Source organism: Pogona vitticeps, chromosome 2 (genome assembly GCF_051106095.1).
Source record: "Pogona vitticeps strain Pit_001003342236 chromosome 2, PviZW2.1, whole genome shotgun sequence".
Taxonomy (NCBI): Eukaryota; Metazoa; Chordata; class Lepidosauria; order Squamata; family Agamidae; genus Pogona; species Pogona vitticeps.
The window spans coordinates 176461314-176488333 of NC_135784.1; the positions used below are offsets into that span (position 1 = coordinate 176461314).

General features: G+C 45.8%; 1 protein-coding gene across 2 annotated transcripts in view; it reads left to right on the top strand.

The window, feature by feature from the left end:
• GRIPAP1 (GRIP1 associated protein 1) overlaps positions 1-27020 on the top strand; it is a 56322-nt gene that overhangs the window by 11670 nt on the left and 17632 nt on the right. The window contains exons 10-22 of one of the 2 annotated variants that reach the window (XM_020797572.3): positions 641-688; positions 1086-1185; positions 1784-1861; positions 5840-5932; positions 7795-7929; positions 9080-9175; positions 10803-11015; positions 11832-11945; positions 12293-12370; positions 14069-14164; positions 15338-15394; positions 16764-16863; positions 26332-26459. In XM_020797572.3, the coding sequence (XP_020653231.3) occupies positions 641-688; positions 1086-1185; positions 1784-1861; positions 5840-5932; positions 7795-7929; positions 9080-9175; positions 10803-11015; positions 11832-11945; positions 12293-12370; positions 14069-14164; positions 15338-15394; positions 16764-16863; positions 26332-26459 (1336 nt within the window). The remainder of the gene's footprint in view (positions 1-640; positions 689-1085; positions 1186-1783; positions 1862-5839; positions 5933-7794; positions 7930-9079; positions 9176-10802; positions 11016-11831; positions 11946-12292; positions 12371-14068; positions 14165-15337; positions 15395-16763; positions 16864-26331; positions 26460-27020) is intronic. The other variant, XM_020797573.3, reaches the window with a different exon arrangement.

A 27020-nucleotide genomic window follows, 5' to 3' on the forward strand; every position in this document is an offset into this window, starting at 1 on the left:
GTGCCTGATTGTGTGACTGACTATCTTGAGCTCACAAAAGGAAAAAAAAACAATATAATTGTAGTAAATAGTAAGAAGAAATGGTTTGTTATTTGATGGCCACAATCCTGTTGGTTATTGCATTTACACTTGTGTAAGTGCAATAGCTTATTTGCAGTGGTGAAGTGCTGCTAGTCAATAAGTTGGCGTTTGTACATACCAGTATTTTTAGTTACATTCTGTCTTTCTCCCAGTGAACTCCCAGTGGTATAAATGGTTTTCTTCCCACTTACCCAGTTTTATCTTCACAATGAGAATCATAGGAGTTTGTTAGAGAGTGAGCGAGTCACTGGCAACTCTTGTTGCTTGAGGGAGGGTTTGAAATCCGGTCTCAAGCTCTGATTCAGTTTTCAAGCCACCATACTACACGGGAAGCGTTTTGGTTCCTGACTCGGCATTTTAACTTGCTCTGAGTCTGTTCATATTGCAGGGGACACAATGTACAGATTTTGCACCCTTCTTTTAAAGAGTCAATTGATATTATTTCCTACAATTATAAGGATGTGTCACGGTGGTTAAGCAGAGTCTGTCCACGGGCTGGGGAGTGGAATCTAGCTTTTGGTCGCAACCACTTTTCCCATCTTTTCCTTCCTCCTATTAGCTTTCTGCGGCTTCAGACAGAAAAAGAGGCTCTCTACAATGATAGCAGGTATGGCACTGGGCACCTGAAGCTTCATCCTAAAAGCTAACCTATGGCTATGCCTGACGTGGAGTTTAAACAATGGGTGACCTTGCAGATGTTTTAGAACTGTTTGCTTTTTAGACTACAGTGCTTCTTTGAATTCTCCAGCCACCGTCTGGATTTTGGGAGTTGTAGTCTCTCAGAAATGAATGTTTCCAAGCTCTGCGCAAAACCATATAATAGACGTGGGGTGGGTAAAGTCCAGTGTCAGAGAGTCCATTCTCCCCTGCCTCGGTCCTGGAGGGACGATTCTGGTCGTTCAGGGGAGGGATGTAACAAGAGGGGTGACTTAAGAGAGGGTGTGGCTCCCTCACCTTTGTCTTCCCCTGTCTATAAGTGAGCTCTCGCTTCTGCCAAATTTCAGGACCAAAATTGAAGAGATTCAACTGCGCAAGGACGAGGAGCTCAAATCCCTACAGACGCGCAACCAGAAGTTGCAGCAGGAGCTCCAGGTGGCAAATCAGGTAAGAGTTGCCTTGCAGGTGCCAGCCTGCGGGGCACAGGTAGTGCAGGGCACATGTGACGTGACCCAATTCTCACAGTCCAGGAACATCCATCGCCTCTTGATAAAATATGTTGATCACTTCTTCTGTCTGCAGCCCCATTCCTTTTCTGTACAACAAGAAGAATTGGTGACCTAGCCTGGGGAAAAGTTTGTCTACTGTGCTGTACCTTAACTTGCACACACATTTCCCAGGAGAACTGAAAAGTGTACATGATGTGAGGGAGCTTCAGCTCTCCACCAGGAAATTTTTGGCCTCTCACAAAGCTACCATTCCCAGAGTATTTGGAGAAAAACTGTGCCACTTCCTTTAAGTGGACCACAGATGGGCCCAGTACCTGTTCCAAATGATAGGGTGTTTTTCCCCCCTCAGAGGTAGAAGCTGCCATCTATGTGGTGTATGCCTTCCTGCAGTATGAGGCAGATTCAATTCTTATTGGCATAGTTCTTCTCTCCCTCCATGTGGGAGACATGTCACCCTCCTAGTTGGAAGGTGGTGCTCCAGTGAAGTCTCCCCTCGGAATCCTGTTCCCTGACTGAATGTGTTCCTTCCCTCCCAGGGCTTCTCCGATTTAAAGGGCCAGCTGCAGAGTCGTCGGAAAGAGCATGAGGTGGCCCTGCAGGCCCTACAGGACCAAGTGAGTACACCCCACTAACTCCCAGGCACACCCTCTGCCCACAAGCAAATGGTGCCTTAGTTGAGAAATTCTGCTTTCTATCAGACTACAATGTAATGGTAAGATATCCACCCTGTTCTCATTCTGGGTCCATCTGGAGGAACCAATCTCTGTGTTTGAAAGCCTTGTGGTCAAGGTTGTGTGGACTCCAAAGAGAACGAAGAGGAGAAACCAAAATATAGCACCAAGAGAGACAGAATTATGTAGAGGGATTAATCCTCAATTAACTTTAATTTCTATTTTCATCCTGAGTGAAGGGCCATGGTTTGTTGTCCTGGTCTATTCCAAAGTGTAGTTTCTGAGTTAGGGTCAAATGTACAGGTAAAACTATTTAGAAGGTCTTCCCCCCCCCCCCTCTGTTCTGGTGCAAAATAAGGAGCAGAACAGTTGCATGTGTACCCAAAGTCCTAATTAATATCTTAGGTTACTAAGATCAGTGAACGATCATATGAAGCCGTGAATTGCAATTTGGGGGCCTCTAGATCTTCTGGTCTTCAGCTCCTAGAATGACCATGGTGTCCATTGTCCTGGGACACAGAGGTCCAACCTTACCATCCTGCACCAGCCATTAGTTCTCAAGCTTTCCATACCCAATCTCTTACTGCAATTTTCCTCCCTCCCTCCCTACCTTTCTTTCCATATCATAACTCCTCTTTCCTCTTTTTTACCATCCCTTCCCCTTAGGCTGTGGATAGCAGCCTTTCCTCCTCACTAACATTCATCCTAGGTTGTTATAATTGTATTTGATAGCTGACTTAGAAAAGCATGTGCATGCACACAACTCACGATGGGTGCTTTGCTTGTACCGAAACAGCATTCGTTTATATGCAGAAGGAGCCCTTTCTGCACTGGTGTGCAGACTGCAGAACTCTCTCCTTGAAGAAATACAGTAGGCCAGTCTCTCCCAGTTGTTTTAAGTGCCTTCTGGAGACTTCCTTGTCTACTGGGTTTTGTTTTTGTTCAAGGATGAGGAACGCGTAGCCCTCTATGTACTCCTGGGCAGCATCTTCTCTCTCCCCTTACCTTGGGTTTGCTTTCTAGAGCCGTAGTCCGGCAAAACAATTTCCTTCCTCTGGTTTAGAAGGTCCTCTTGTGATCAGTGTTTATCTGAAGGCGCTGGTATGATTCTTCACCAAAAGCGTAGGCTTAGAAGAGGCATCCAGTATGGCAACTCCCTTACTCTTTGTTGGCACATCCCTCTGCTGGTGGAGATGTACCAATGGCACCCGACCCACTCCAGCTATCAGATCTGAGTTTTTTATACATTCGAGTGCTCCTTATAAGGACTTATCCTAAAAGGTGAGGGATCAACATATTTTAAAAAGTTGAGTTGGCCCAGATAGTGGAATGCACTTCCCTTGAGAGTTACAGTCAGTTCCCACGTTTACTGTTTTAAGGAAAATTCTGCAAAGTGGTATTTTGAATGCTTTTGAGATTTTTCTTTTGGATATTGTGATGGTTTAAAAGGTTTTATTGTTTAGTTTGTTTTTCATGGTGCTTGTTGGCTGGCTTGAAAGTTAGCCTGTTGGTGGAAAGGTGGGAGAAAACGTAGTAAGTAAATAAAATGTATTAATTGGGCTAGTTAGTTGGTTATGATGTGTTTGGGGTGAGGGGGTTGTGTCTCCGATGCTGTGGTTTCGCTTTGGTTGTGGTTACTGGTTACTGATCTGTAACCCCCTGAAGGGCTGGTTTCCTGTACTAAATGATGAATTTTCACATCCTCTTTTCTGCACCTAGGTTCTCCTTCAACATGTGTTTCACATCTATTTTTTCTTAAAAGTCTCATTTGTTTGGGTTTTTTTTTTCATGGTGCAATCACTTCTCTCTCTTTACTGCAAAAACTTTATTGTGTCTCAGTGAAACCCAGAATTATTCCTTTCCTCTTTCCTGTAACTTTTAGACCAAGCATGGTTCGTGTTTTCTCCAGTCTTTGGAGTGAACAGAGGACTTTTTAACATCGTGTGCGCTAAAAGGCATTAACCATACCGTAAGCTAGGAAGAAGCTGTATTCTGCAGCTCACTCAGAGTGTAGGAATTTGCACAGACGTTCAACTCAGATCTGGGGTTGGCATTTGGTTCCTGGTAGTGGCAGTCCTTCCCATCTCCCTTGAGTGGAAGTAACGTTGTGTGAGTCAGCAGCTCTTGAAGTAACCAGAGTTCTCCAGTCTCCACTCTGAAACTTTTTCTGACTTGGGCCTGCGTCACGATTGCCAGAGGGGTTTCCCTCTTTGCATGGAATTTCATGCATCCTTTCTAGGTACAGGCCAGTGGGGGCTATGCCAGCTCTTCTGAAGCATTATCTTCATGAGTGGGATCACCAAACTTCAAGAAGATGATCCAGCCCAGTCTCTCTTGGTCATTCTTTTCTATGTGTGGGAAGCAGCATGCCTGGAGAGGAGAAGTTCCCATTCCTGCCAGATGTAGCCTTTCCACATGAGCAAGGGCCAGGGATTCCCAGGGTTCTTCCTCGTATGCAGAGCCTACAGCCGAACAGGAAGCTCTCTTCTCAATAACTGTTGCCTTCCACAAATAGAAAGTAGCCACAGAACAAGGAGCAGTTGGAGCGCCATGAATCTGTGTGTGAAGGCACTGCCTCAAAAGGGCTTCAGCAAACAAAGGATACCACAAACGACACAAAACCAAGTCTTGAAGTGGTAGAATTGAATGGGGTCCCAGGAATCATCTAGTCCAGGGATTCCCAGCCTTGGATTCCCAGGTGGTCATATAGGTTCTGTCTGTTTTGCGTTTCTTTCTGCCCAGGGAGCTTGTGGTGTGCAAGGTCCTACCCTTTCAAGTAGTGAATGCCAACAGAGCAGTTTGTGCCCATCAGCAGCAGCAAATTGTCGCACCCTCTATATTTTAATACTCCCGAGTCAACACCATGGTTGCCTTACTCTAATCATAGCTCTCTTCTGATCCCAGGAGGCTGGAGGTCAAGGCTTCTTTTGGAGTAATGTAGAACAGAGCAGGCAGGAGGATTTGTTCTGTTGATTGGGAAAAGGCAAAAAGCTAGAATGTTAGTATTTTTCAAATCTGTTCTGGCCCTGAGGGCAGCTCAAAGTCCCAAGCGCAGCACCCTTCCTAGGGAATTTTATAGGCTATTTGCAGTGAGCTCGGTCTGACCACAAAGGTTCCATTTTTTACTATCCAGACTCTCTGCTGTTTTGAGTTGGAGAATTCCATGGGCAACATGGCTGGATCTGCATGTGTAAGGGCCTGCTTGGACCCAATGGTTTATCTGCAAAACCTGCAGGCAGCGGTAACCCTATGAATTAGATGTGTGTGCTTAAGGTTCGTACAGTGGTCTCCTCCTTTATATGGCAATATGTTGTTCCTTCACTGACTTTAAAATGTGCTCTGTAAGCCAGGCCATGTTATGGAACTCTCATACTTGTTATGTTCAGTGGAGCCCTGATCATCCACCTCCCCCCCCCGCAACCCCCGGATCCTGCCCTCCTGCCTTTGAGAATCCTAACGTTCCATGGTTTCTCCTCCTGGAAAGAGCCTTTACATTCTTGTTTGTCTTTCGCATTTCTTTCCTTAGGCCTTTTAGCCTCCAGAAAGGCTTCCATACTTTCCTCTTAAATGTGTTTTGCCAGCCTTCCCTTACTTCTAGAGGTGTTCTATGTTTATTTTGAATCTTTAATGGTCGTGTCTTGTCTTACTAATCATGTATACGAAATGTATTTTATTTGGTTTGGTCTTCTTTTTAAAAATTGCAGTTCATGTCGTGTTTTTCTTATTTGGTTTCTAGGCAAAATAAAGTCTTGTTTTGTTTTGTTAAAACTGTTTAGCACAGTTGCTGCTGCTGCTGCTTCCATGTTCTGCCTGGTATTTTTAATCTTTTCTCTCTTGTTTTTCTTTTGCTTTGTCCTCTCTCTCTTTCTCTCTCTTCCTTCTTCGTTTTCTTCACCCACCCTCTCCTTCGTGGGGCATCAGGTTGCTTGTCAAAGTGCGGAGAGCCAGGAGCAGGTTGAGACCATTCTGTCCGAAAATGATGCCCTGAGAACCAATCTGGCCGCGTTAGAACAGGTACTAGGCTCCCCTGTGGAATCTGAGAACCAAGAAAATGGTGGAGGGGAGTGTGTGCGTGACAGTGACAGAAGCCGCAATGGTGATGTTTAAGGCCCTATGTGGCCATTAATTGTTAAGTGGTGTATGTGTTAGTTTCAGCTAAGCGGGGGCTGAAAGAGTATTGGCTCTGATTAACTCCCACCCAAGCCAAGATGGCGGTGAAGGGCTTTTTACTCCCTCTTCTCCCATATAACATGAAGAGTTGCCTCGGAGACTTTCCTTGAGGCGAGAGGTGAGCCAAGGGTGGCCTTCCAGAGGTTGGTTGGCCTGCAGCTCCCAGCGTTCCTCACCATTAACTATGCTGGCTGGGACTACTGGGAGTTGTAGTCCAAGAAATATCTGGAGGGCTGCCAGGTGTCCACCTCTAGTTTAGGCATTACCCCTTCCTCATCTCTTGGATTCTCCAAAGAACAGCTAAACTTCTTAAATCAAGGTTGGTCAAATGTAGCCCTCCAAGGGGTTTTGGCTTGCAGCCCTAACTGATGTACATCCAATGTCAGGGATGATAGGAAATGCACTCTGGAAACATCTGGAGGGCCAGAAATTTCCAGTCACTGTTTTAGGAAAGTATAGGAAGGGAAATGCAGAATGCTATCTCGCAGTGCAGCACAGATGCAGGCAAATTAACTGCATTTTTATCCCCCTTAAGCCTACCTTTGAAATAGTAGTCACAAGAGAATCTCATTTCCACACCTTTTGGTGTATTTTTTTTCCAAAGTTATCCACAAAAGGAACATTAAGAGCCTGTGCTTTCCTTCTATGTTGAGAATGAGTTCAGGAGCTGTTTTGCTTCTTAAAACTACAGTTTTACCCCTTGCGTCTCAGTGCCAAGAATCAGTTCGGCCTTCCTGGTTTGTTCTCGCTCTCTTTTTCCTTTTCCTTTAAACTGTGTAGTCAAAAAATAGATCTGTCTTTCCAAAAGAACCTTTGAGTGTAATAGGTCTGTGAGGAACCGGTAACAATGTTGAAAATGAAACAAAAAAAGTTAAAAAAAAAGAAAACGTGGTGGGACCCTAAAGCATAACTTACAAATATTTTTAATTTGTGCTTTTGTGGACAAAAGTTCACAAAAGCTCACATTAAATATAAATATGTTTATAAGTTAGTCTTTAATATGCAACCATGTTTTTGTCTTTTTTTTACATTTTATTTTTTATTTTGTTTTCACCTATAATGCTTGTACAGACTAACACGGCTGCTACTTTCACAACTATAACAATGGTGAGACTCACCTCAGCCAGCCCAGCCCCAAGAGAGCTTGCTTGTGTTACCTTTTTTTTACCTACAGCTCCTCAAATCCACCCCTCTCCCCATGTTTGTGAGAGTTATAATCCAGGCAAGGATCATTTCCAAAACTCTGAACCAAAATGATCAAAAGTCAGAGCAAATCAAACATCTTTACTGTCTCTTTATTGTGTTCTGGAGTAGAGCATTCATTCATGTAAAGGAAAGCTTGTGGCTTTGTGGGACCAAAGGTATTGTTAACATCCAGTGGTACCTGAAGACTTCATTCAGAGTATGGGCTTTTCATTGATCATGACCAGAATTTGTAAAAACAACCATTTTTGAGCTGTATCTCTCATGCTGGACCACAGATCCCATTTTTGGGATGGAGATCCCAGGGTTTATAAACCAAAAAAGCAAGTTTTCCCAGTTCTGCTCCCCTCCCTCATGGCTGCTCTTTGAAACGATTTCTCGGTTTGTTAGATCCCAAAATGCCAAGCCAGGCTTAAGGGTTTGCCCAGTCTGCTCTGATTTTTCCAGACGGCTCTCTCTGAAGCCCCTTTCTTCTCCTCTTGTCTTGGGTTTTTGCCCCATAGATCCAGACGTCTAAGACCCAAGAGATGAATCTGCTGCGAGATCAGGTGGCGGCGCTGGGGGCAGAGCTGCAGCAGCATCAGAACGAGAAGGAGGCGTTGGCCACCCAGCGGGAAGACCTCAACACACAACTGCAGGTGGGCCAAGGCCTCAGCACACACAGGCCCACAAGACCAGGGCTTCTCCTGCTAGCGAAGGCAGGGCTGGGGGTGGGAGATGCTGCCATCGAAATGGTCCAGCTGGCTGCTTTGCATATTCTGCAATGGGGAGGTAGAAAGGGAGCACTTCTCAACAGATCGTGTTTCCTTCTCATCACCGCCTGTGAGCACAGTATGCAAAATGGACAGTTCGGGGATCTTTGCTCATCAGAGAACCAAGAGCATGCAGAAGGTTTGTGGCATTAGCCCTATTCTGCTTCCTCCACTGTTTCATTATCTCATTGTTTGATCTCTGCTGGCCTCTTGGCTACTAAATTTCTTGTAACCCTTTCCCTTCCTTAAAGATGCTGTCTGTCTCTCAAACCCTATTTGGCTTCATCTGCAATATTCTGTTCTCCTCCCGTCTTGCCCAGATATATGGGTCATTGCTGCTGTCTCAATCCTAGATCCCCTCCATATGTTTTGCACTTTATATCCTGTCAACTCCAGCCAACATGAACAATGGCTGAGAATTATGGGAACTGTAGTCCCAGACATTTGGAAGTAAGGTGTTTTTAATAGTGAATGTGGTCAGGTTGTGATGTTACTGATTTGGGTTAAGCAATTTATACTACAGTTGCCCACTTGGAAAGGTTCATTGTTACTAATCTCTCATTGACTGTGAACCCAAGAGGGTGTTTAAAAATACTTAGCATGTTGGTAATATTGAAGAAAAGGCCAAATGTTCCAAGTGGTTTGCATGGTGAATACATTGGTAATTAATCTCTTTAATCCTTGTAATTGATCTCTTTAATCCTTGTAACACCTATTTAAGATAGATCAGCTAAGAGCCAAAGTGTTCTAGTGGGTCAGAGTCTTAGACGGGGACTTGAGAGATCCAGGATGAAATCAGTGCAAGAGCCCATGAAATTTGTGGTTGCTCTTGGGCCAGTCGCTTTCTCTTTCTTGGCCTGACCTACCTCACAGGGTTGTTGAGAGGATAGGAAGGAGGTGAACCTTCTGCTCTTTGGAAGAAAGATTGGATGTAAGAATTGTAAGTGATTAAATAAGTGTGCAGGGAGGGGTTTGTGAGACTGTTTTGTTTTAGAGGCGAGCACCCATTGCAAACTGCCTTTGCTTTTTCTGTCAGGAGTCACTCCGGGCCAATACTCGTCTTGTGGAGCAGCTCCAAGAACTTGGTCAGGAGAAGGAGAGGTTATTACAGGAACTTGAGGAAGCTAGGAAGGTAAGTGAGGGTGGGTGCACAGGTTGGACATACATTTTATCTTATCGGAGAATTAATTTTCCATGGAACAAACTCATAATTCGGAAGTAACGCCAGCCCTTGGTCTGGTAGCTGTGTGTGAGCTGAGCAGAACTTCTCCTCGCTTCTGCTAGAGTTTGTAAAGCAATCTTCTGATTTGCCAGCAAAGCACAGCCTGCTATGCTGTCTGAGGATGACATGCTTCAGTCAAATCACAGTTCACCATTAAACCACAATCCCCAGAGTTTGATCCTGCTTCAGAAAACAGATAGGAAGTCACTTCCAACAAAGCCTGTAGGGAAAGAGAGGGAAGAACTTGTGAACGGTAACTTGTGTCATAGACGTCATGCCGAACAATAGTTTGGCCCCATGTTAGAATATAGTCTGCAGTCTGCTTTACCACCAATTCTTTTCAGAACTGGGGATTATGTAAAGGCCAGAAGAAATGGGGCTGGGAGGGGGAGTAAAGGAAACAGGAGGATCTGCATTGGCTGCCCACACGCAGCAAGGAATGGGTTAAGGGTAAGAGGAAATGAAACCTTGCAAGGTGCTAAAGCAACACTTGGAAGCGCTGTTGAGTTTTACCTAGTTTCTTTCCCCAAAGAATGCTCACTTTACTTACTTACTCACTTAATTAATTAATTAATTAATTATACTCTGTTTTATTGTACTGTGTAAACCGCCCAGAGTGGCCTGGGTTGCCAGATGGGTGTTTTTTTTAGTTAGTTAGTTAGTTAGTTAGTTAGTTAGTTAGTTAGTTAGTTAGTTAGTTAGTTAGTTAGTTAGTTAGTTAGTTAGTTAGTTAGTTAGTTAATTTCCATAACGCTACATCTGGCAACCCAGGCCACTTTGGGCAGTTTACACAGTACAATAAAACAGAGCATAAAAACAAAACAATACAATAGGACAGTAGTATAAAATAAAACAAAATAGACAAATGAAAATACCATCAGTAAGACATTAAAATAAAAATAAGGAAAATATGGCAGAGATCGAACATTAGCTGTTGCATCAAGGTATAGTAGAGTCCAGGAAAGCCTGCCTAAATAAAAACGTTTTTGATAATAATCTACTTACAGAATTCTCTCTGCAACCGCAGGGGCTAGAAACTTCTCTTTCTCTCTCTCTCTCTCTCTCTCTCTGTATATTTGTTTTAAAAAATGAACCAATGAGATCCAAATTATTTACTTTGTAATCAGTCATAGGTAATATACACATATTTATATGTCTTACAAAATTTGGGGATAAAACCTAGGAAATGTGATTTTCCAGTCAGAAGTTGTTCTGGACTGCTCTTCATGAACTAGAGATCAGAATCATGTTGGCGTTTTGTGGAAGATATGTGCAACTTGCCAAGACAATTATGGCTAATTGATGAGGTGTCAGAGCACTGCTCAGTTACATAGTCAGGTACAGGACAAGGCTTGTAACCAAGACACATCCTGGCATGTCATCAAATTAGCTGCCATTAGCCATGGCAAGTTACATGAATGCCAATCTGGCCAGAATCTCCTTAGTTTTTCTTTGTGGAAAGAGAGGGAATTTTGTACTAGGCTCTCTACTGCCATTTTTCTTGACGGTTGGCCTGGGGCCTGCATCTGCTTTCCAGACAGCAGAGAAGCGCAAAGGCATGTTAGATGAGATGGCCATTGAGACGCAGCAAGAAAAGGGACGCCATAAGGAAGAGCTTAGTAACCTCCGTCTGCAGCATGAGAAAGAAGTGCTGGCTGTGCGGGCGCGCTATGAGCGGGAGCTGCGGGAGCTGCACGAACACAAGAAACGGCAGGAAGATGAGCTGCGTAACCAGTTAAAGGAGGAGAAGGTATATTAATTCAAAGAACTAGGAGCAGAGGCCAGCTCTTCCTGTGGAGTTCAGCATGTTCCACTCTTAAGGGGTAGACACTTGATATTTATTTTTTCTCTTCTTTTCATGAAAGCTGATAATTTGATGGTGTAGATTCTGTACTCAGCATCAATTAAACAGGAAGAACAGTGAGCTGTGTTATGTCTGCCTCAAGCTGTTTAAATGTCTGTGTTGTTTCATAGAATTATAGAATAATGAAGTTGGAAGGGGCCTATAAGGCCACTGAGTCCAGTCCCCTGCTCAATGCAGAAATACAGATGGAAGGATATCTGCTAGGTAGTTGTCCAGATTTCTCTTGAATGTCTCCAGTGTTGGAGCACTCACCACCTCTTGAGGTAATTGGTTCCATTGCCATACTGCTCTAACAGTTAGGAAGATTTTCTTGAGACTCAACCAAAGTGTGGCTTCCTGTAACTTGAGGCCATTGTTGTGTGTCCTGCACTCTGAGATGTTTTAGAACAGATTCTGCCCCTCCTCTGTATGACAACCTTTCAAGTATTTGAAAAGTGCTATCAGATCTCCCCTCTGTCTTCTCTTCTCAAGGCTAAACATGCCCAGTTCTTTCAATCTTTCCTCACAGAGTATGGTTTCCAGCCTCCTGATCATCCTTGTTGCCCTCCTCTGAACTTGTTCAAGAAGGATGCTGACAAATTGGAACAAGTTCAGAGAAGGGCAACAAGGATGAAGTGCAATGTCTGGAACTGGACAAGGAACTCAAAATGAGGCCTAACAAGTGCCAAATAACCAATACCTCTTTTTTGACTTGCACTTTAGGCTCGAAGTCAGGAACTGGAGTCCATGCAGCAGACTGTGGAAGAGTTGCGACTGCAGATACAGTCCATGGATGGCACAAAGGGCTGGTTTGAGCGGCGGCTTAAAGAAGCTGAGGTGACAGTCTAAGCGAGAAACGTATGGTGCTAAGATGTCTTCCCCTGCCCACGTCTTGGATTATGTTCCCCACCATACTGAATCCCTGGACGCAGACCAGAAGGGACATTTTCCAAATCAGGCGTGAGGAAAGTTTGGTCCTCCAGATGTTCTGGTTTTCCAACTCCCACAAACCCCAACCAACAGAGCCAGCAACGAAGGATAATGGGAATTGTAGTTCAAAGCATCTGGAGGGCCAGGTCGTCCCTGGTCTGTCTCTAGAAAGGCTGTTTAGGACTCAAATGTCGTACGCAGGGAACTCTTCCTGTCTTGTTCTGGAGACTAGATTATTTCTCCCTCTTCCTCAGGAGCTGATAGAGAAGCACCAGGAAGAACATGCTGAAGCCCTGCAGCTCTGCAAGGAGCAACATGCAGCTGACTTGAAGGTACATAGCTTGGCCATCATGAGTCTCCCTAACTGGGAGAAATAGCAGAAATCTCCTCTGAACTCCAGCCTCTTGTGTGGGAGGCTAGCCAACATGGAGAGCGCTGAGGCACCTTGCCTACCTCAGCTCCCTGGTGGCGGCGTCCTCTGGCCTGTGTGGTTTGAATTTGGGATGGAGCTCAACACATGGAACCATTTGGCTGGCTCTGGTGTTTGGGGTGATGAATCAACTGAGTCTTTCTGCTTTCTGGTAGGGAACCACAGGTCGTGGAGCTGAACCCTGCCCCCTCCCCCGGCCCTCATGTGGGCTTCATTCGATGTCCACATCCCCTTCTTCATGTTACCATCAATTTTGTGGGTTTCCCCTCAGTCTTCTGGGTTTTCCCTCCATTCTGTGTGGTTTAACTGCTTCGTCCAAAGACTGAATTGTTGGTAGCAAAGTCAGGAATGCTGTCAATTTTAATCCTACCTTCCTCCAGAAAGTGGCCCTCCAAATTTTCTCTGAAACTGAACTTGGGTGTCAGGCTGGAAGAGGTTCCCTGCCTTTTCCCCATCTAAGCCAGGGCTGGGGCGGAGAACCGTGCCTTAGAACTAAACGGTCACGCTTAGAAGCTGATTCCCCAAGTTGAATGAGTTTATTTATCCATTTAGAATATTTTTCTACCATGCTCCATCAGCACGAATTCAGGGCAGTTTACAACAATGGAAGAACAAAAGCAGGCAAAACTTAGCAGGTGAAAACATCAGCGTTGGGGGTGCTCCTTGAGGAGAGAGATTTCATAACATGACACACCGCCAGAAGCCCTCTCCCTAATGGGCCTTGGGTTCATGCTTGATGAGGAGTAAATCGTGAGGGAAGATCAAGTAGGCATGATCCCAAGCTATTTGAGGCTTTAAAAGTAGGCCCCAGTACTTTGAATTGGGTTCTGAAGCAAGGAGGGAGCTCCTGAAACCCTTCTGAGACTAGCAAGTTATGATTCAGACACACAGCGGTGTTTAACATTTTGGCACTTCTGTTCTGAAGTGCCTGGAAGATCGTCTGTTGCTTGACAGAAGCAAAGAGGCGGCTGCAAGGGTGGGGAAATGCAAGCAGGGCCACTTGAAGGGCCCACTCCCCTCCAGATGGGCTTACGCGACTACCTGGGGTGGGAGAATTTTGGCTCTCCAGATATTTTGGACTTCAACTCCCAGAAGCTTAAGCAATATCTGGAGGGCCACAGGTTTCCCCACTCCTTTAGATTAAACCATGGTTCGCGGCCCATCAGCTCATAAGGTGTGCGAAGGTAGGCTGAGCTGATGAGGGGACTGAGGCTATCCTGTCCCTGTGTTTGCTGCCAGGATGCAAAGTCGTAGATGGAGCCCTCGCCTGGAGAATTGCTCCAATGTGGGTGTGTTTTGCTTGCTTAGCCCTTCCCTTACTGATCACTTCACGGCTATGTTTTCCTGTTTCCTCACCGCTCCCCTTGCCCAGCATTTGCAGTTACTGACCAAGGAAGGGAGAGACAGCAGGGGTGCAGGCCAAGATTTAGAGAGCTAAGCCCCACTTGCTACTTCTCACTGATCCCTCTCAGCCTCTAGTATTATTCCTACTAGCAGTAAACACGGGAACAGCAATCCCGTCTTGGTGGCCAGATATCTGGTTCTTCCCTTATACTCCCCACCCCACCCCAGGTTTACTGTCGGATTGTCTCTCCTCCAGCTGAAGGACCAAGAGGTGGAAGCAACCAAGGAGAAGTTACGGGAGATTGAAAGAGCCAGGGATGAACACATGGACACCATCAGCCGCCTGAAACAGGTGTATCTGTACTGCTGCCTGCCAGCCTCTCCTGGGAGATGATGCTTGGCAGCATGAGGTTCCTAGCGCCATCTGTTCCCTTTCTTCCTGCCAGGATTGCCCATCTGGTGTATTATGTCTCTCTTTCTTCCAAGCGCTTGTAATGCCAGGCATGGAGAGGCAGGTGGCACCATGCCTCGCCACTTCATAGCTCCAGACGGGGACTTTGGCCGTCTTCCTCCGTGTGAGTCAAGAGCCCAGGCTGATGATATGCCTGGTGCGAAGCACTAGATGGAAGTTGACAGGTGCGGGGGTTTGAGTGTGGCCGGTACCTAAGATCCCACTCAAGAAAGAGGCTGTTGTGGGAAGGATTAGCATTAGCAAATTTTTTTGGGCCCCACTCTTTTTGCCAAAAAGCCTCCCAGAAGGGCTTAACAAACATCTGTAGCGAGACAATCCCTAAGAAAAGGGATCATAGAGGGAAGGGCAGAAATACAAGGTAGCAGGTTTTAGAAGCACAAAGTGAGGCTAAGCGTTCTTTCTAGTAGAGGTTGGGAAACCAACTGCCTGTTGTTGCTCTTTCTCTCACGGATGAAGAGGACGAGGCTGGTCTTCCCCTTGCTGTGATTCTCTCCAGGAGGCCAGAATTTGCTACCCGTTGGCCTTCCATTCCCAGTGTTCCTCTGCAAATCTCTCCCGTCCCATTTATTCAGGAAACCTTGAGGATGTTACCTTTCCTGCAGTGGATGTTCTGCTGCTACAGGCAACGTAGAGAAAAAGTAGAGAAAGAGAAAAAGGAGGGAGTCTGAATTGCTGAGTTGCTGAGTGGCAACGAAACAGAGCCACAGATTCGGAAGTGAAATCTGGCAGCAAAGATGGGGAACTTGCAGGAGGGTTCTCAAGACTTTGCTGCCTCAGCCACCATGAGGACTAGAAACTTGCTTTCTTCGTTAAAAAGAACACAAATCCCTTTTCATCTCCACCTCAGGAATAGGAGGGCAAGAGAATCCAGTTGTGGCAAAGCAGCTGAATTGGAACAGTTCCGCCTCCCCAAAGGTAGCGATTGTGAGACTGGGAGCAGCAGAGAAGTGTGTGACTGCCCTTGATGCATGATAGAAACATATCCTGACACCTTTGGGCCTCAGTGATGGTGTCACGGGAGGTGGAATTGTGACATCTTTGTCTCCCCGGCAGGAGGTGAAGGACACGGTGGATGGGCAGCGGATCCTGGAAAAGAAAGGCAGCGCAGCGGTGAGCTGGGGGGCTCCTCCTGGGTACGGAAGGGGGGGCGGGTTAGGGGGCACAACAACAAACAACAACAAAGGCTGTTCATCCAGCCCTCAAATCGGGCTGCTGTTCCTCTTTGCTCCGGCCAGAAAATACGCGTTTTCCTTCTGGGATGAACTCCATAGAGAGCCGTTTTCTCTCTGCTCATCCCTTAAAGGACGTGTGAAGCTGGGGGGCTTGCTGGTATGATTGGAGGCAAGACCCCCCCCCCAAATCCCTCTTTTCCTCCCCTGCCCCCAAGTGAAAAAGCAACATTGGGAGGAAGGCGTCCTCCTGCGCCACAGTCCTCCTAGACTGCATTGCACCATTTGGAGTTCTCATTGGGGGGGCCGGGCGGTGCTCGGAAATCATTGCTTGCAAGAAAGGGCTCTTGTGAATGGCCCAGGCATAGCCTTGGTGCTCCCCTGATGGTCCCCTTGCCTGAGGGTTTATAAGTACAGTAAACTCTTGGCTGCTGCAGTGACACACACACACACACACTCCTTCATTTTGCTCCGTGTGGAGCTGTGCCTCCTACTTCGCCTCCTGCCTGCTGGCCTGGATGGTCTCCTCTCTCCTGCTGGCTCATTTGAGCAACCATTGCAGAGGATGGGGGACACATTGCTGGGGCTGAACCATCGGTGATCACGGCCACCATCCCCTTTATGACAGCTGCTTTATGACAGCTGCTTCTGTGCCTCTCCTCCCAGACTGAGCATTTGGCCCCGTGCTCAGAGGCTGCGCTACCCTGGGACTTTAATCTGCTTCTGATCACAGATCCCCACGGTCTTGTTGCCTCTTAATTTCAAAAGGAATCAAAGCTATCAGGGTTTAATTATGGAGGTGGCTTCAACTCATAGAATCTCAGTTCCATCAGAGTTAGATTAGTACTTTGTGTTTCTAAGAGAATGTAGCCTTTGGAGCAGAGGGATGGAATGTGGGTGAGAGAAATTTGTCACACCCACATGCACACTATTGGAATTAAGGTCCTGTAACTGTAGCCCCCTTTTTCCCCTGGATATTTGGTGAGAGGGGCTTTGCACACAGTTTATCAACAAGGCTTGCTTGACTTTCAGTGATTTGCATATGGACTACTGGCTCTGATTTCAGGTTGTGCGTCTTAACCAGGGGGACAGCAACTTCCAGAGGCCCAGGGATCACACATGCCCACCCCTGGGCCTCAGAAGGCATCCCAAAAATGCTTTCAATTTTAAAAGGTCCCTCCAGGCCCTTTATTTCTTCAGATCTGTTCTAGTGACATAGCATAGCTGCTGCATTCTCGTGAGCTGTTAAACCTTGGTGAGCTCTGCCTCCAGTCCTGATCCTCCTCTTCCCACCTTTCTCCCCTTAACAGTTGAAGGACCTCAAAAGGCAGCTCCACCTGGAACGGAAGCGAGCAGACAAACTCCAGGAGCGCCTTCAAGAGATTCTGACCAACAGCAAGAGCAGGACAGGTGAGAGGTGACTGCAGGCTGGGGAGGGCTGTCAATACCACCCTTTCATTCCCCTTTCTTATGAGCAGTGTTGTAATCAAGGTGAAGGCACTTCCTTCAAAAGTGTCAATCAGAAAACTGGAATGCCCTTAGCATTAAGCAGACGGAGGCGCGCACGCGTGCACACGCGCACACACAATATGTCACATCACCCTTGCTCAAGCAAAATTCACATACAAGATCTGCCAGGTTCTGTACAGCTTCTTATCCCTTGCCTCAGAGAGCAAAATGCTTCGAGTTGGCCTTAACAAAGCTGGGCTGTTTTCTCATTCCTTGTTTCTATATTGTGATAAAGGTACTGTAAAGGTAAAGGCTCCCCGTGACAATTTGTCCAGTCATGTCTGACTCTGGGGTGTGTGTGCTCATCCCTGTTTCCAAGCCATAGAGCCAGCATTTGTCCAAAGACAATCTTCCGTGGTCACGTGGCCAGGATGACTAGACATGCAATGCCATTACTTTCTCACCGTGGCGATACCTATTTATCTACTCGCACTTTTACATGCTTTCGAACTGCTAGGTTGGCAGGAGCTGGGACAAGCGATGGGAGCTCACTCCATTACATGGATTCGATCTTACAACTGCTGGTCTTCTGACCTTGCAGCACAAAGGCTTCTGCGGTTTAACCCACAGCATCACCACGTCCCTACTCTGTATTGTGATATAGGTACCCAAACTAAGACAATAGAGCACTTTGTTTTAAAATGGCCTTGTTTTACTCAAAAGTTCTCCAGGAAAGAGGACTAGCTGCTGTTCCCCCACACCCCCAACTGTCCCTTGGCCTTAAAATGAAGTGCAATCATATTTGTAGATGTACTAGCTCCTCAGAAGACGTGCTGCATGTAGAGGCTGGTGACTCACCTCATCATGTGGAAAAGCCATCCTGATTTTAAGGTTACAGGGATATGGGATGCAGTTTTGACAAGTCCTTTTCACAGGTCCTTGTCTTATAGCTGCTCAAATAATGGCCAGTGCAGAGTGTGCCTTGAACAAGAAAAGCCAGCACCCTGCTTCAAGTATGTCTCAAGAAAAAGCTGAATTCTCTAGGCTGCATGCATCACAAAAATTAAGCGTATCACTTTCCTGTATGTTTCAGTTTTACTCTTTTCCATTAACTTGGCTTTGCAAGTCATGAGAAAGAGTAAAGATCTGTGTATGAGACTTCCAACCTGTCTCCTTGAGGAATCTTGCTCAGCTCTCTCTTGCTTTCCTGCACATAGGATTAGTGAATCCTGAGTCCAGAAATCTGTCTTGAGCCTTCTTATGTCAAGTGGAGCTGATAGTTCTTTCAGAACCGTAATCTACTCCTTGCCCTCCTTCTGACTTTTTCTGTTTCAGCAGTATTATTTAGGGTTGGGGAAATCACTTGATTATAGTGTTGGGGAAGGGCGACCTTTCAGCCCAGCTCATTTTTCTGACTGGGCGGGGGGGGGGGAGTTTCACAAAACAGAACACAGAGTGAATCTCAGTAATAAAACAATAAAATTTTATTGCTTTCAAAAGCAGAGAGGCACTAGCACACAATATAGGTGCAAAGCGGGTCTCCCCAAATAACCAGATAATTACTCTTTTATAGTTCTGATTGGGAATGCAAAGTAAACAATTGAGCATGGGCAGGGATGCATAAAATAAAAATAACTGCTGAAAAGCAATACTACAACAAGATCAGTGCAGCTTTCTCCGATTGGCTGTTTTGACCTTGTGATCAGGAAATGCTTTATCATAACACTTTCGTTTGACCTGACCCAGTGAATGCAAACCTCCACATCCACTCTAATGCCCAGTTATGGACACATGATTATTACTCCTCCTCTCTCTTCCTCTTCATTCACCTCTTTTTATAAAAATAAACATTTAAAATTCTTTCTTTTTTTTTTTTGTATTTTTTATTTTTTATAAGGGATAACAAAAAGGAAAAGGGAATTGGGATTGATGAGGAAGAGGGGAGAAAATAACATACTTTCATCCATTCTGTACCTATTGCCATATCAAGATTTTAAATTATTCTATTTACTCTTTTCTGCCTTCTAGATTCAGATCTCCTTTCAATATGTACTGTTCACAAGCCGCCTGTTGATTCTGTCCACTTGTTAAATAGATCCCATCTTTCTGTTGCCTTTTGCAAGGGATAGTCCTTCATGACTTCTGATAAAATGTCCATTTCGGCTATTTCCCGTATCTTTTCAATAAGATCTTCTTGTTTCGGTACCGTTGATCTTTTCCAATTTTTAGCATATAAAATTCTAGCTGCCGTAACTATGTATATAACTATATAATTCTTTGACTTATCTATATTTTCAGGTATCATACTCAATAAAAACAGTTCTGGGGTTAATGGCACTTTACAGAGCAATATTTGTTCCAACATTACATGTACTCTTTTCCAATATTGTTTCGCTACTCCACATGACCACCACATATGATAATAGCTTCCCACGTAAATTCTTTCTTCAGTGAAACTCTTACCCATCTGCTCAAAATGGTTCGAGATCATTCTTACATAGACCTGTCATTTCTGGAGGGAAGGTTTTAGGAGAAGACTTTCTTTGGCAAGTGCAATGCAATAAAGATACCCATGGACAACACCAGGAAAAACAGACAAAGCCTATTATGAAAATAATGAATCTGGTGAGAGAGGCTTCAGGATTTCTCCCAGTCACCCTTTCACATTCTGTACCTGTGCCCAGAAATCAAGTCCATTACAGTGCAGAGTTCATGCTGCAGTATTTTGACATGAGTAGCCATGGTTCCAGATTTATTTACAATTGTGTAACAAGAATAATTAATTAAGATATAGACTCCTCCTTGCTGAGCTAAAATTATATCGAGGACTTGATAATTCTGTATTGCCATCTGAGCAGTAGACTCCATTTTAGTCTGCAATGCTTAAGAGGGCCTGGGCAGGAATCCTTGCTAGCTTACACGCCGATCGCACAAGGGTCTACCCTTAGACCCTTGTCCAACCTTTCTTACCCATTCCAGCAGTAAAGACAGCCTGTGATCTATCCTTCTGAAATGCAACACTGAGTTCACTTCAGGATCCACTTCCAAATGCCACATTAAGCCCAGTTGAATAAATGAAACATTTGGTGCAAGTGGGGCATCTTGTTCTCTGAGTAAGAACTTGCTCAGTCGGGGAGCTTTTTAAGCTCCTGGCTCAGCATTATGGATAACTTTAGAAGTATTCCTGGGGGATGATTTTTTTTAAAAGAAAGGATTCTTCTCCACTCCAGAGGCATCACAGGTGTAGTCAGCCACCTGCCCAGTTTGTGTTGTAGTCAGTCAAACACCTGGCGGTCTCAGCCCTGTGGTCTACTGGAGGTAGGAAACTGTGCAGGTTGGACGGGCCTTGGAGAGATGTCAGCATTTAAAAGCACCTGATCAGCTAAATGAGCCATCTGGTTGAGTCCTGAGAGAAGGAGGCGACTGAGGAGGAGGGAGGATGTGGGTGCAAAATCTGGACCTTTTTGTGACATGTCATGGTATATGTATGAAAGGATTCATGTTGCTTTGGGGTCAGGCCCGGCTCTGCCATTAGATAGGATGGGGAAACCTTGGTGTTGTGAAATTAGAAATCCAATGTGTTAGAACTGCTGGATAGCTCAGTGGTTTCGGTCTCTGGTTGCAAAGATAGACGTTGGGAGTCCGATTTTCCACTGTGCCTTTTTGACAGGCTGGACTTTCTGATTCATAGGATCCTTTCCAGGTCTGCAGTTCTAAGGTTTTTATTGCTATTATTATTGTGTGTTTACCATTGGGAGGAGCAGAGGCACTTGTGGGATTTTCTGCTTTTCATGTACAAAAAATAAATTTTCTGGCTTTGGGCACTGACTTAAAACATAGGGGAGCAGAGTTTGCAACCGTGATTCAAGCAGCAAATTTTGTTGGGTTAGCCCCCTTTGGGGTAGAGTGGGGTTGTTCATGTGAAGTTGCGCTTGGAGCAAGCCACCAGAGTGAGATTTTCAAAGAGTGCAAGGACTGGAGGGGGGGGAAGAAAAAGAGAATTGAAAGTAGAAGTCAAAAGGTTATTCTTTTAGAGTATTAATGGGAAACTAAGGAACATGGTCAGGAGAGAAGAAGAGAAGGAGAAACAATTGCAAATGTACGGGAGAGGAGAAATACTTCCATGTCACAGATGAACTGCATCAGACATCTTCGTAATGTCTGCAGAGGTATTCAAATCTGGGATGTTTGGGCTACAACTCCCAGAATTGCTACGTTGCCTGGAGAACTCCAGGGGTTGTAGCCCAAAAAAACACCATTCTGCACATCTCATCAACGTCAATGGATGCAAGCTGAGTGCAGTGGTTATTGTGAAGGGCAGATGAGCCGCCCTCCTTGACAGCTTTTAGAGCTAATGGCTGTAAACCACAGTTGGGGCGCAAGTTGGAGAAGGGTGAATGAGTTGAGTCTGCTCGCTGCCCTTTGCCCGTGTCTTGAAACCCTAACCTCTCCTTGTAGACTTCCTGCCTCCCTTATGACAAACTCAGCCCTGGCCCCTCCGTCAAAGAAGGGAGTGATACTAACATGTCAGTTGTGAAACTAGGAAAAGCCCTCTTGTGTCAGGGGACGGCAGCAGGCGACACCCCAGAGGATGTTGGACAGCAGCTGTCATTGTCCCTCCTCACGGGTGAAGCCAGCCGAGGGGAGTTTTAGTCTGAAGGCCTCTGAAGGTAGCTCACCCTTGCTCTCTAGTGGGGTGCATTGAGCACCTAGGAGAAGTGTTCCAGACAGTCCCAAAGGCCACACTTTTGTACGCAATCATCATCATCATCATCATGATGTGCTGTCCAATCAGTTCTGGCTTCTGGTGACCGTTTCCAAGGTGTCCCTACACTCTACTCACTGGCCGCGTGAATTCCCGGTTTTCGGCCTACCCAGTTGCCCAGTAAAAATCCATTCAGCTGCTCCCGCAGCCGCCACATGCCTCCTTTCTCTCCACTTTGCATCTCTTGGGCCAGCTCCTCCTCTCCGTCAATCCTATACAGACCCCTCCGGAAGTTCCCTCTAACTGGGATTGCGCTGGAAGGCTGACAAGGAAGGAGGAGGTAGTTCTGACAGCAAGAGTGCAATGAAAAGGGTATTTTTAACCGTCCCCTTGCTTCTGAGAGGCAGTCTTGACTGCTGCTGTTACGTACTGCTAAAGAACAGCCTCCGCCCTCCTGCGCCTTGAATGCAGGCCTTGAAGTGTGCGGTTCCCCCCCCCTCCGGTTCCCCAGGAGGCCTTGCCATTTGGCTCCTAGCAAATTGCAGGCCAGAGATGCCTTTTCATCTGGCTGCTTTGATCTCACAGCTCCTTGGGATGCAGAGGGACTTTCGTTGCCTTCTTCTACCTCCTTCCCCTACACACACACACACACTTCCTTTCATTTGCCGGCCTTCCCCATCTCTCTCTGTGTTCCAAGAAAGGCTCTTTCTCTCTCCAAGAGTTCTTATCCCCCCCCCCCCACCCCGCATGGAGTTAAGTTTAAAAGCCGGCTGCGTTCGCCTCTCTTCTTGACAAAAGGCCAGTGACCTGCCGGCTCAGCTTGCAGATGGAGAAAAGAGAAAAGAAAAGAAGGGGAGGGGACCTAAAGGGAATGTTTGAGATGAAGAGGGAAGGGAGGGAAGGAAAGAAGAAGCCTTTGAGGAATCCTGAGGTAACAGGAGGATCTGAGGGCACTAGAAGGGTGAGAGAGGTGCCTTTCTTTGGCAGCTCTAACCAGCCAGGGCTCAACAGCTGCCGTGCTCACTCAGAGGATTTCTCACTTCCTACGCACCTCACACTCTCCCTCTGGGAAGCCCTCAGCACCCCCACTGTGCTGGGTGGGCAGGGCAGCGGGATAGTTAGAATTGATATTTCATTGTTCAGGGAATAGGCTGGGAACATGTAGCATGCTGCGGGATTTCTGAAGCCAAGTGGGTGTGCAGGAGACGTGATTAAGTGATCAGAACGGGAGACCTCTCACGAAAGAGCAGGGAAGTGCATAGCAGAAAGCATGGGGCTGTGTTGTTGTTGGGTTTTTTTCAGGATGAAAAAAGAGGAAAATTACCTTTTTGCCCTTTTAAAAATCTGAAGCGGAGTAGATTTATGGTGGTGTTGTGCTTACCATAATGCTGTTGGGATCAGATTCTATCTCCTGCCTGCACTGCTTTTATAATAATCTACAGTTTTGGAGGATTGAGATGGAAAGACATTGCAATGTGACGTGATCCAAGAGACAGAGCCTGAGGAGAAGCTGGGAAGGCAAAGGGGTGACGTTACGTAGGTGGAGGTCTCAGGTTCAATCCTGGCATCCATGTGAAATGATCACGGGCTAGGTAATGCAAAGGATACTGTCATGGCGCAAGGGGTGAGGCTGTGTTCAGACGTGCAAGAGGAAAGAGCCAAGGCAGACTGGATGGTGCAGCAGCTCAAAGAGTTCCGAGCAAGAAACATGCTCTAACAAGTTCTAAAATGGAAGATGGAAGACTTTGGAGCTGCAGTTCAGAAGTACTAACTGTCCCCACAAAGAGGAAAGCCTTAAAAGCAGGGGTGGGCACATTTGGCTGGTCCAGAGGCCAGTCCTGGATGCTCCAGGACCTGCTCTGTGGGTTATGAACCCGCCAAAAACGGAACATTTTGTGGTTTTTAGTGTTTCTTTGCCAGCACTATTGCTAAACCTGCTGTTTTTGAAAAACAAAAGAAAGCTAGCTTAATTGTTTAGGGGTTTGATGGATGCGCCAGATGGTCTGTACTGGAGGCTTCGTTTGGCAATCTGCTGTGGCAAAAGTGACTTGCCTTTTGGGTTTGGGTGTACAGTTTTCTAAATCACATTCCTGCTTTGCCATTTCTCCTGGGGAGATGGCAGGAAATTCATAGCCTTCCCCACCCAAGGCCTTTTTTCTCATTACTAAGATGCAGTGAAGGAATTAAGGCTGAGAGAGGCTGGGTTGATCTGGATGTCACAATAAACTCTGGTTTGTCGTGAGGAAAGTGAGTCATCGGCTTCTCCCATCCTTCCTTCGTTCATTCTCCCCTAGGCTCTCTTACCCTAGATTACTTTCGCCTCTGAATACAGCCACATATTGGCCCTTGGGTACTCAAGTGAGCTTCCTGGCTGAGTAAAAATCTTCAAAGTAGCACTCAGGATTGGGCTAAATCTCAGCCTGCTAATGGACTACGGGTCACATTTCACCATTTTTCTTGGTGCTGATCGCTGAAAGAATGCTAGATTAAGTAAAACTAGATTTGATCCTGCAAGGATAGTACCTTGCTCTTCAGCAAGAGAGTGTGCTCCACTTTTCTTAATATAGATTGTTTATACTTTCACACTGTTACATATCCTGAGCATGCACTCTTGCTTTATAAATATTAAAATGTTTTCTAGAGTATGGCCGGAGTCTTGTTAGCAAGGACCAATCGTCACAAACCCGCATTTGTTTCTCACTATCTGCGCTTTGCATTTGTGCAAGCTGGAGGTCGCCAAAGTAAAATATATGGGCTCTGAGTTGGCAGAAGGAAGTAGTGGGTACCCCCTTGAGCAGTCAGCAGAAATAAGACAAGCGCACAAGCCACGGACCATTTTGCCTGCATAGAAAACATACAGGATTCTGGCCCATGAGCCTTGTCACTTTCGGGCAGGGAGAAGTGTATGCTACACAAAACAGTCGATTTGCCCTCCAACTTCATAGTCAAGTTTAGCACTTGAAAAAACTCTCTAGTTCCACCCTTTTTAAAGGAATAGGATAGCCAAGCTAACAAGTTGTTGTTGCTACTTATATCCTTTGCTTCTACTAAAAATACCAAGTGGCAAAACACCCCCCACCCCCAGTGTTAGCATAGTGGGAAAGATTCTTGACAAGACTGGGTGGTTTATTGTATTCTGAGCTTTCACTGGTAAGGGCAGAAACTTAAAGCTGAGAATTCAATCCAAGCAAATGATTGTAAGTCCTGAGTAAAGAATCTGTTTTGCAGGGATACTGCTAGGGCTTGAGCAGATAAAATCCTCCTGGAACCTTAACCATGATTGGGGAGTGATCTGTAGTCTTTGCCTTTTCCCTAAGCCCATTTTCCTCTCACTGTTTCGTCGAACAACCTTTCATTTTAAATCAGTGATTATCAAACATGGGGGCCTAGATTTTTTGGACTACAAATCCCAGAAACTCTGACCATTAGACATGTTGGCTAAGGCTCCTGGACGTTTTAGTCCAAGGTCCTGTAGAACCCCAAGTTTGATAACTATGGCTTCAAGTTACACTGACTGTTAACCGTAGATAATGCTAATCAGGGCTCAGCTGTAGAAATCTCACCTATCAATTAATCAGAGATCAGGATTGAACTGTAAGGTTCTGCATTTCCCAAGTCGCTCTTGTTCCACACACATTTATTACCTTTCTGCTGCCGGTCTTAACCATGGTTAATACAGATTGTGAAGGATTTTTATTAGAAAGACAACACTTGCACAAACACTGGGATCTTGCAGTCAGTTCCTGATCCCGTCGCTGCAGCCTTTGTTGCTGTTCAGAAATCTTGTGCATCTCTGATTACATGAACTGGATATTAATTAGCTGGCCCTTGTGAGCCATTTGGTACTCCTGTAGTTGCCAGGAGAGCTTGATGCTCCAAAGGAAAGGGGCTATTTGATGGTGGAAGATGTGAGAGTAGGGATCAATTTAGAACTGGACGTGTCCTCAGAGCATTAAGCGTGTGAACTTAAATGCATGTGCTTACTAGAAATGGGAAACGTCTTCCAGCTTCTACCCACCATGCCTTTTTCTTGGATCCTGGGAACAAACATTTGCCCCTAATCTTCCACACTTGTCTGCTTCTGATTTACAGAGTGGTTTTTCTCACTGGTTAGATAGCTCAGTGGTTTAGATATCTGGTTGCAAAGCCAGAAGTGGGGTTCCTCACTGCACATCTGGGGAGAAAAAACAGCCTGTGTGGCCTTGGGCAAACTGCACAGTCCCAGGGTGCCCCCAGAAGAGAGAAGTGGTAAAACAGTTCTGAGTATACTCTACTGGGAAAATCCTGAAAAGGGCTGACAGAATTAACTTGATGGCGCACAGTTATTATTATTTTCTGTTCTAGTGAATTGTCCAGCTAGCTACCACATATCTAGCTGCCACACAGAGCAGGATGTCTGAGAAGTGATTTTGATTCCCTCACAGTCTGAGAAACATCATCCTTCTTCAAGATCAGCCCTGTTGTTAGGCAGATTCAGACATTGACTTCAGGTAGCCAGTTTTGTTTATCCAGTTTGCTATTGCTGTATTTTCAGTGCTAGCAATATAGAGAGTCGCACGTGGGATGCTCTGCTTCACGCGAAACCAAAACAATTTATCTGGCTTTTAGGTATTGTGCTGAGGTGGCTGACGGTGTCATTCACTGCTCTGCCTCAGGCAGCAAAATGTCTTGAGTCTGACCTTCTGGCTTTCCTGACATCCTCTCCTTGTTGCTTGCCTCCTCAGGTATTGAGGATCTTGTCCTGGCGGATATCAGCTCACCCAGTCGGGCACAAACAGGCGACAGCAGCAGCATCTCGTCCTTCAGCTACCGTGAAATCATGAAAGAGGGATCTGTGGCTGGCAGTAACAAGGTGAGGGGCCCCAGGGCAGAAGAGCCGACCAAAGGGGCCTTATGTGGTGAAAACCAAGGAGGCTGGAACTCTTGAAGGGTCAGAGTCTCTGGCACATTTTCTGAGGGGCAAGTTGGCCTTTCCGTGTGAGGTGGAAGAGTCTGAGTTTTTCCTAAAAAGTGGCATCTGAAGAGTGAAGAAGAAAACTGGCTCCTGTGAGAAGAAGAAGAATTAAGTTGCCCTTCAGTTTTCATTGGAAAACCGATTTTGGTTGCAAAGATGGAGATGCTACCAAGCTATGCAGTGCCTACTTGTTTTGGACTACAGCTCTCAGAAACTCCTCCTTTCTGGGAGTTGTGGTCCAGAAATGGAGGTAGCTTTTCCATATTTTGAAACCAGTGTTTCAGCATTTGTGCCTCGCTGTCTTTTTCTCCCCTGTCCTCCATAAAGCCAGTGAAATTCACTGTACAAGGCGATGTGACCCTCCCCACAACTCCACACTGCTCATTTTCACTGGTGCAAGAGTGGAAATTCCAGCATGAGGTGTCGCACAGTGAATGTTCTTGGGTGTTGCCATGCAGA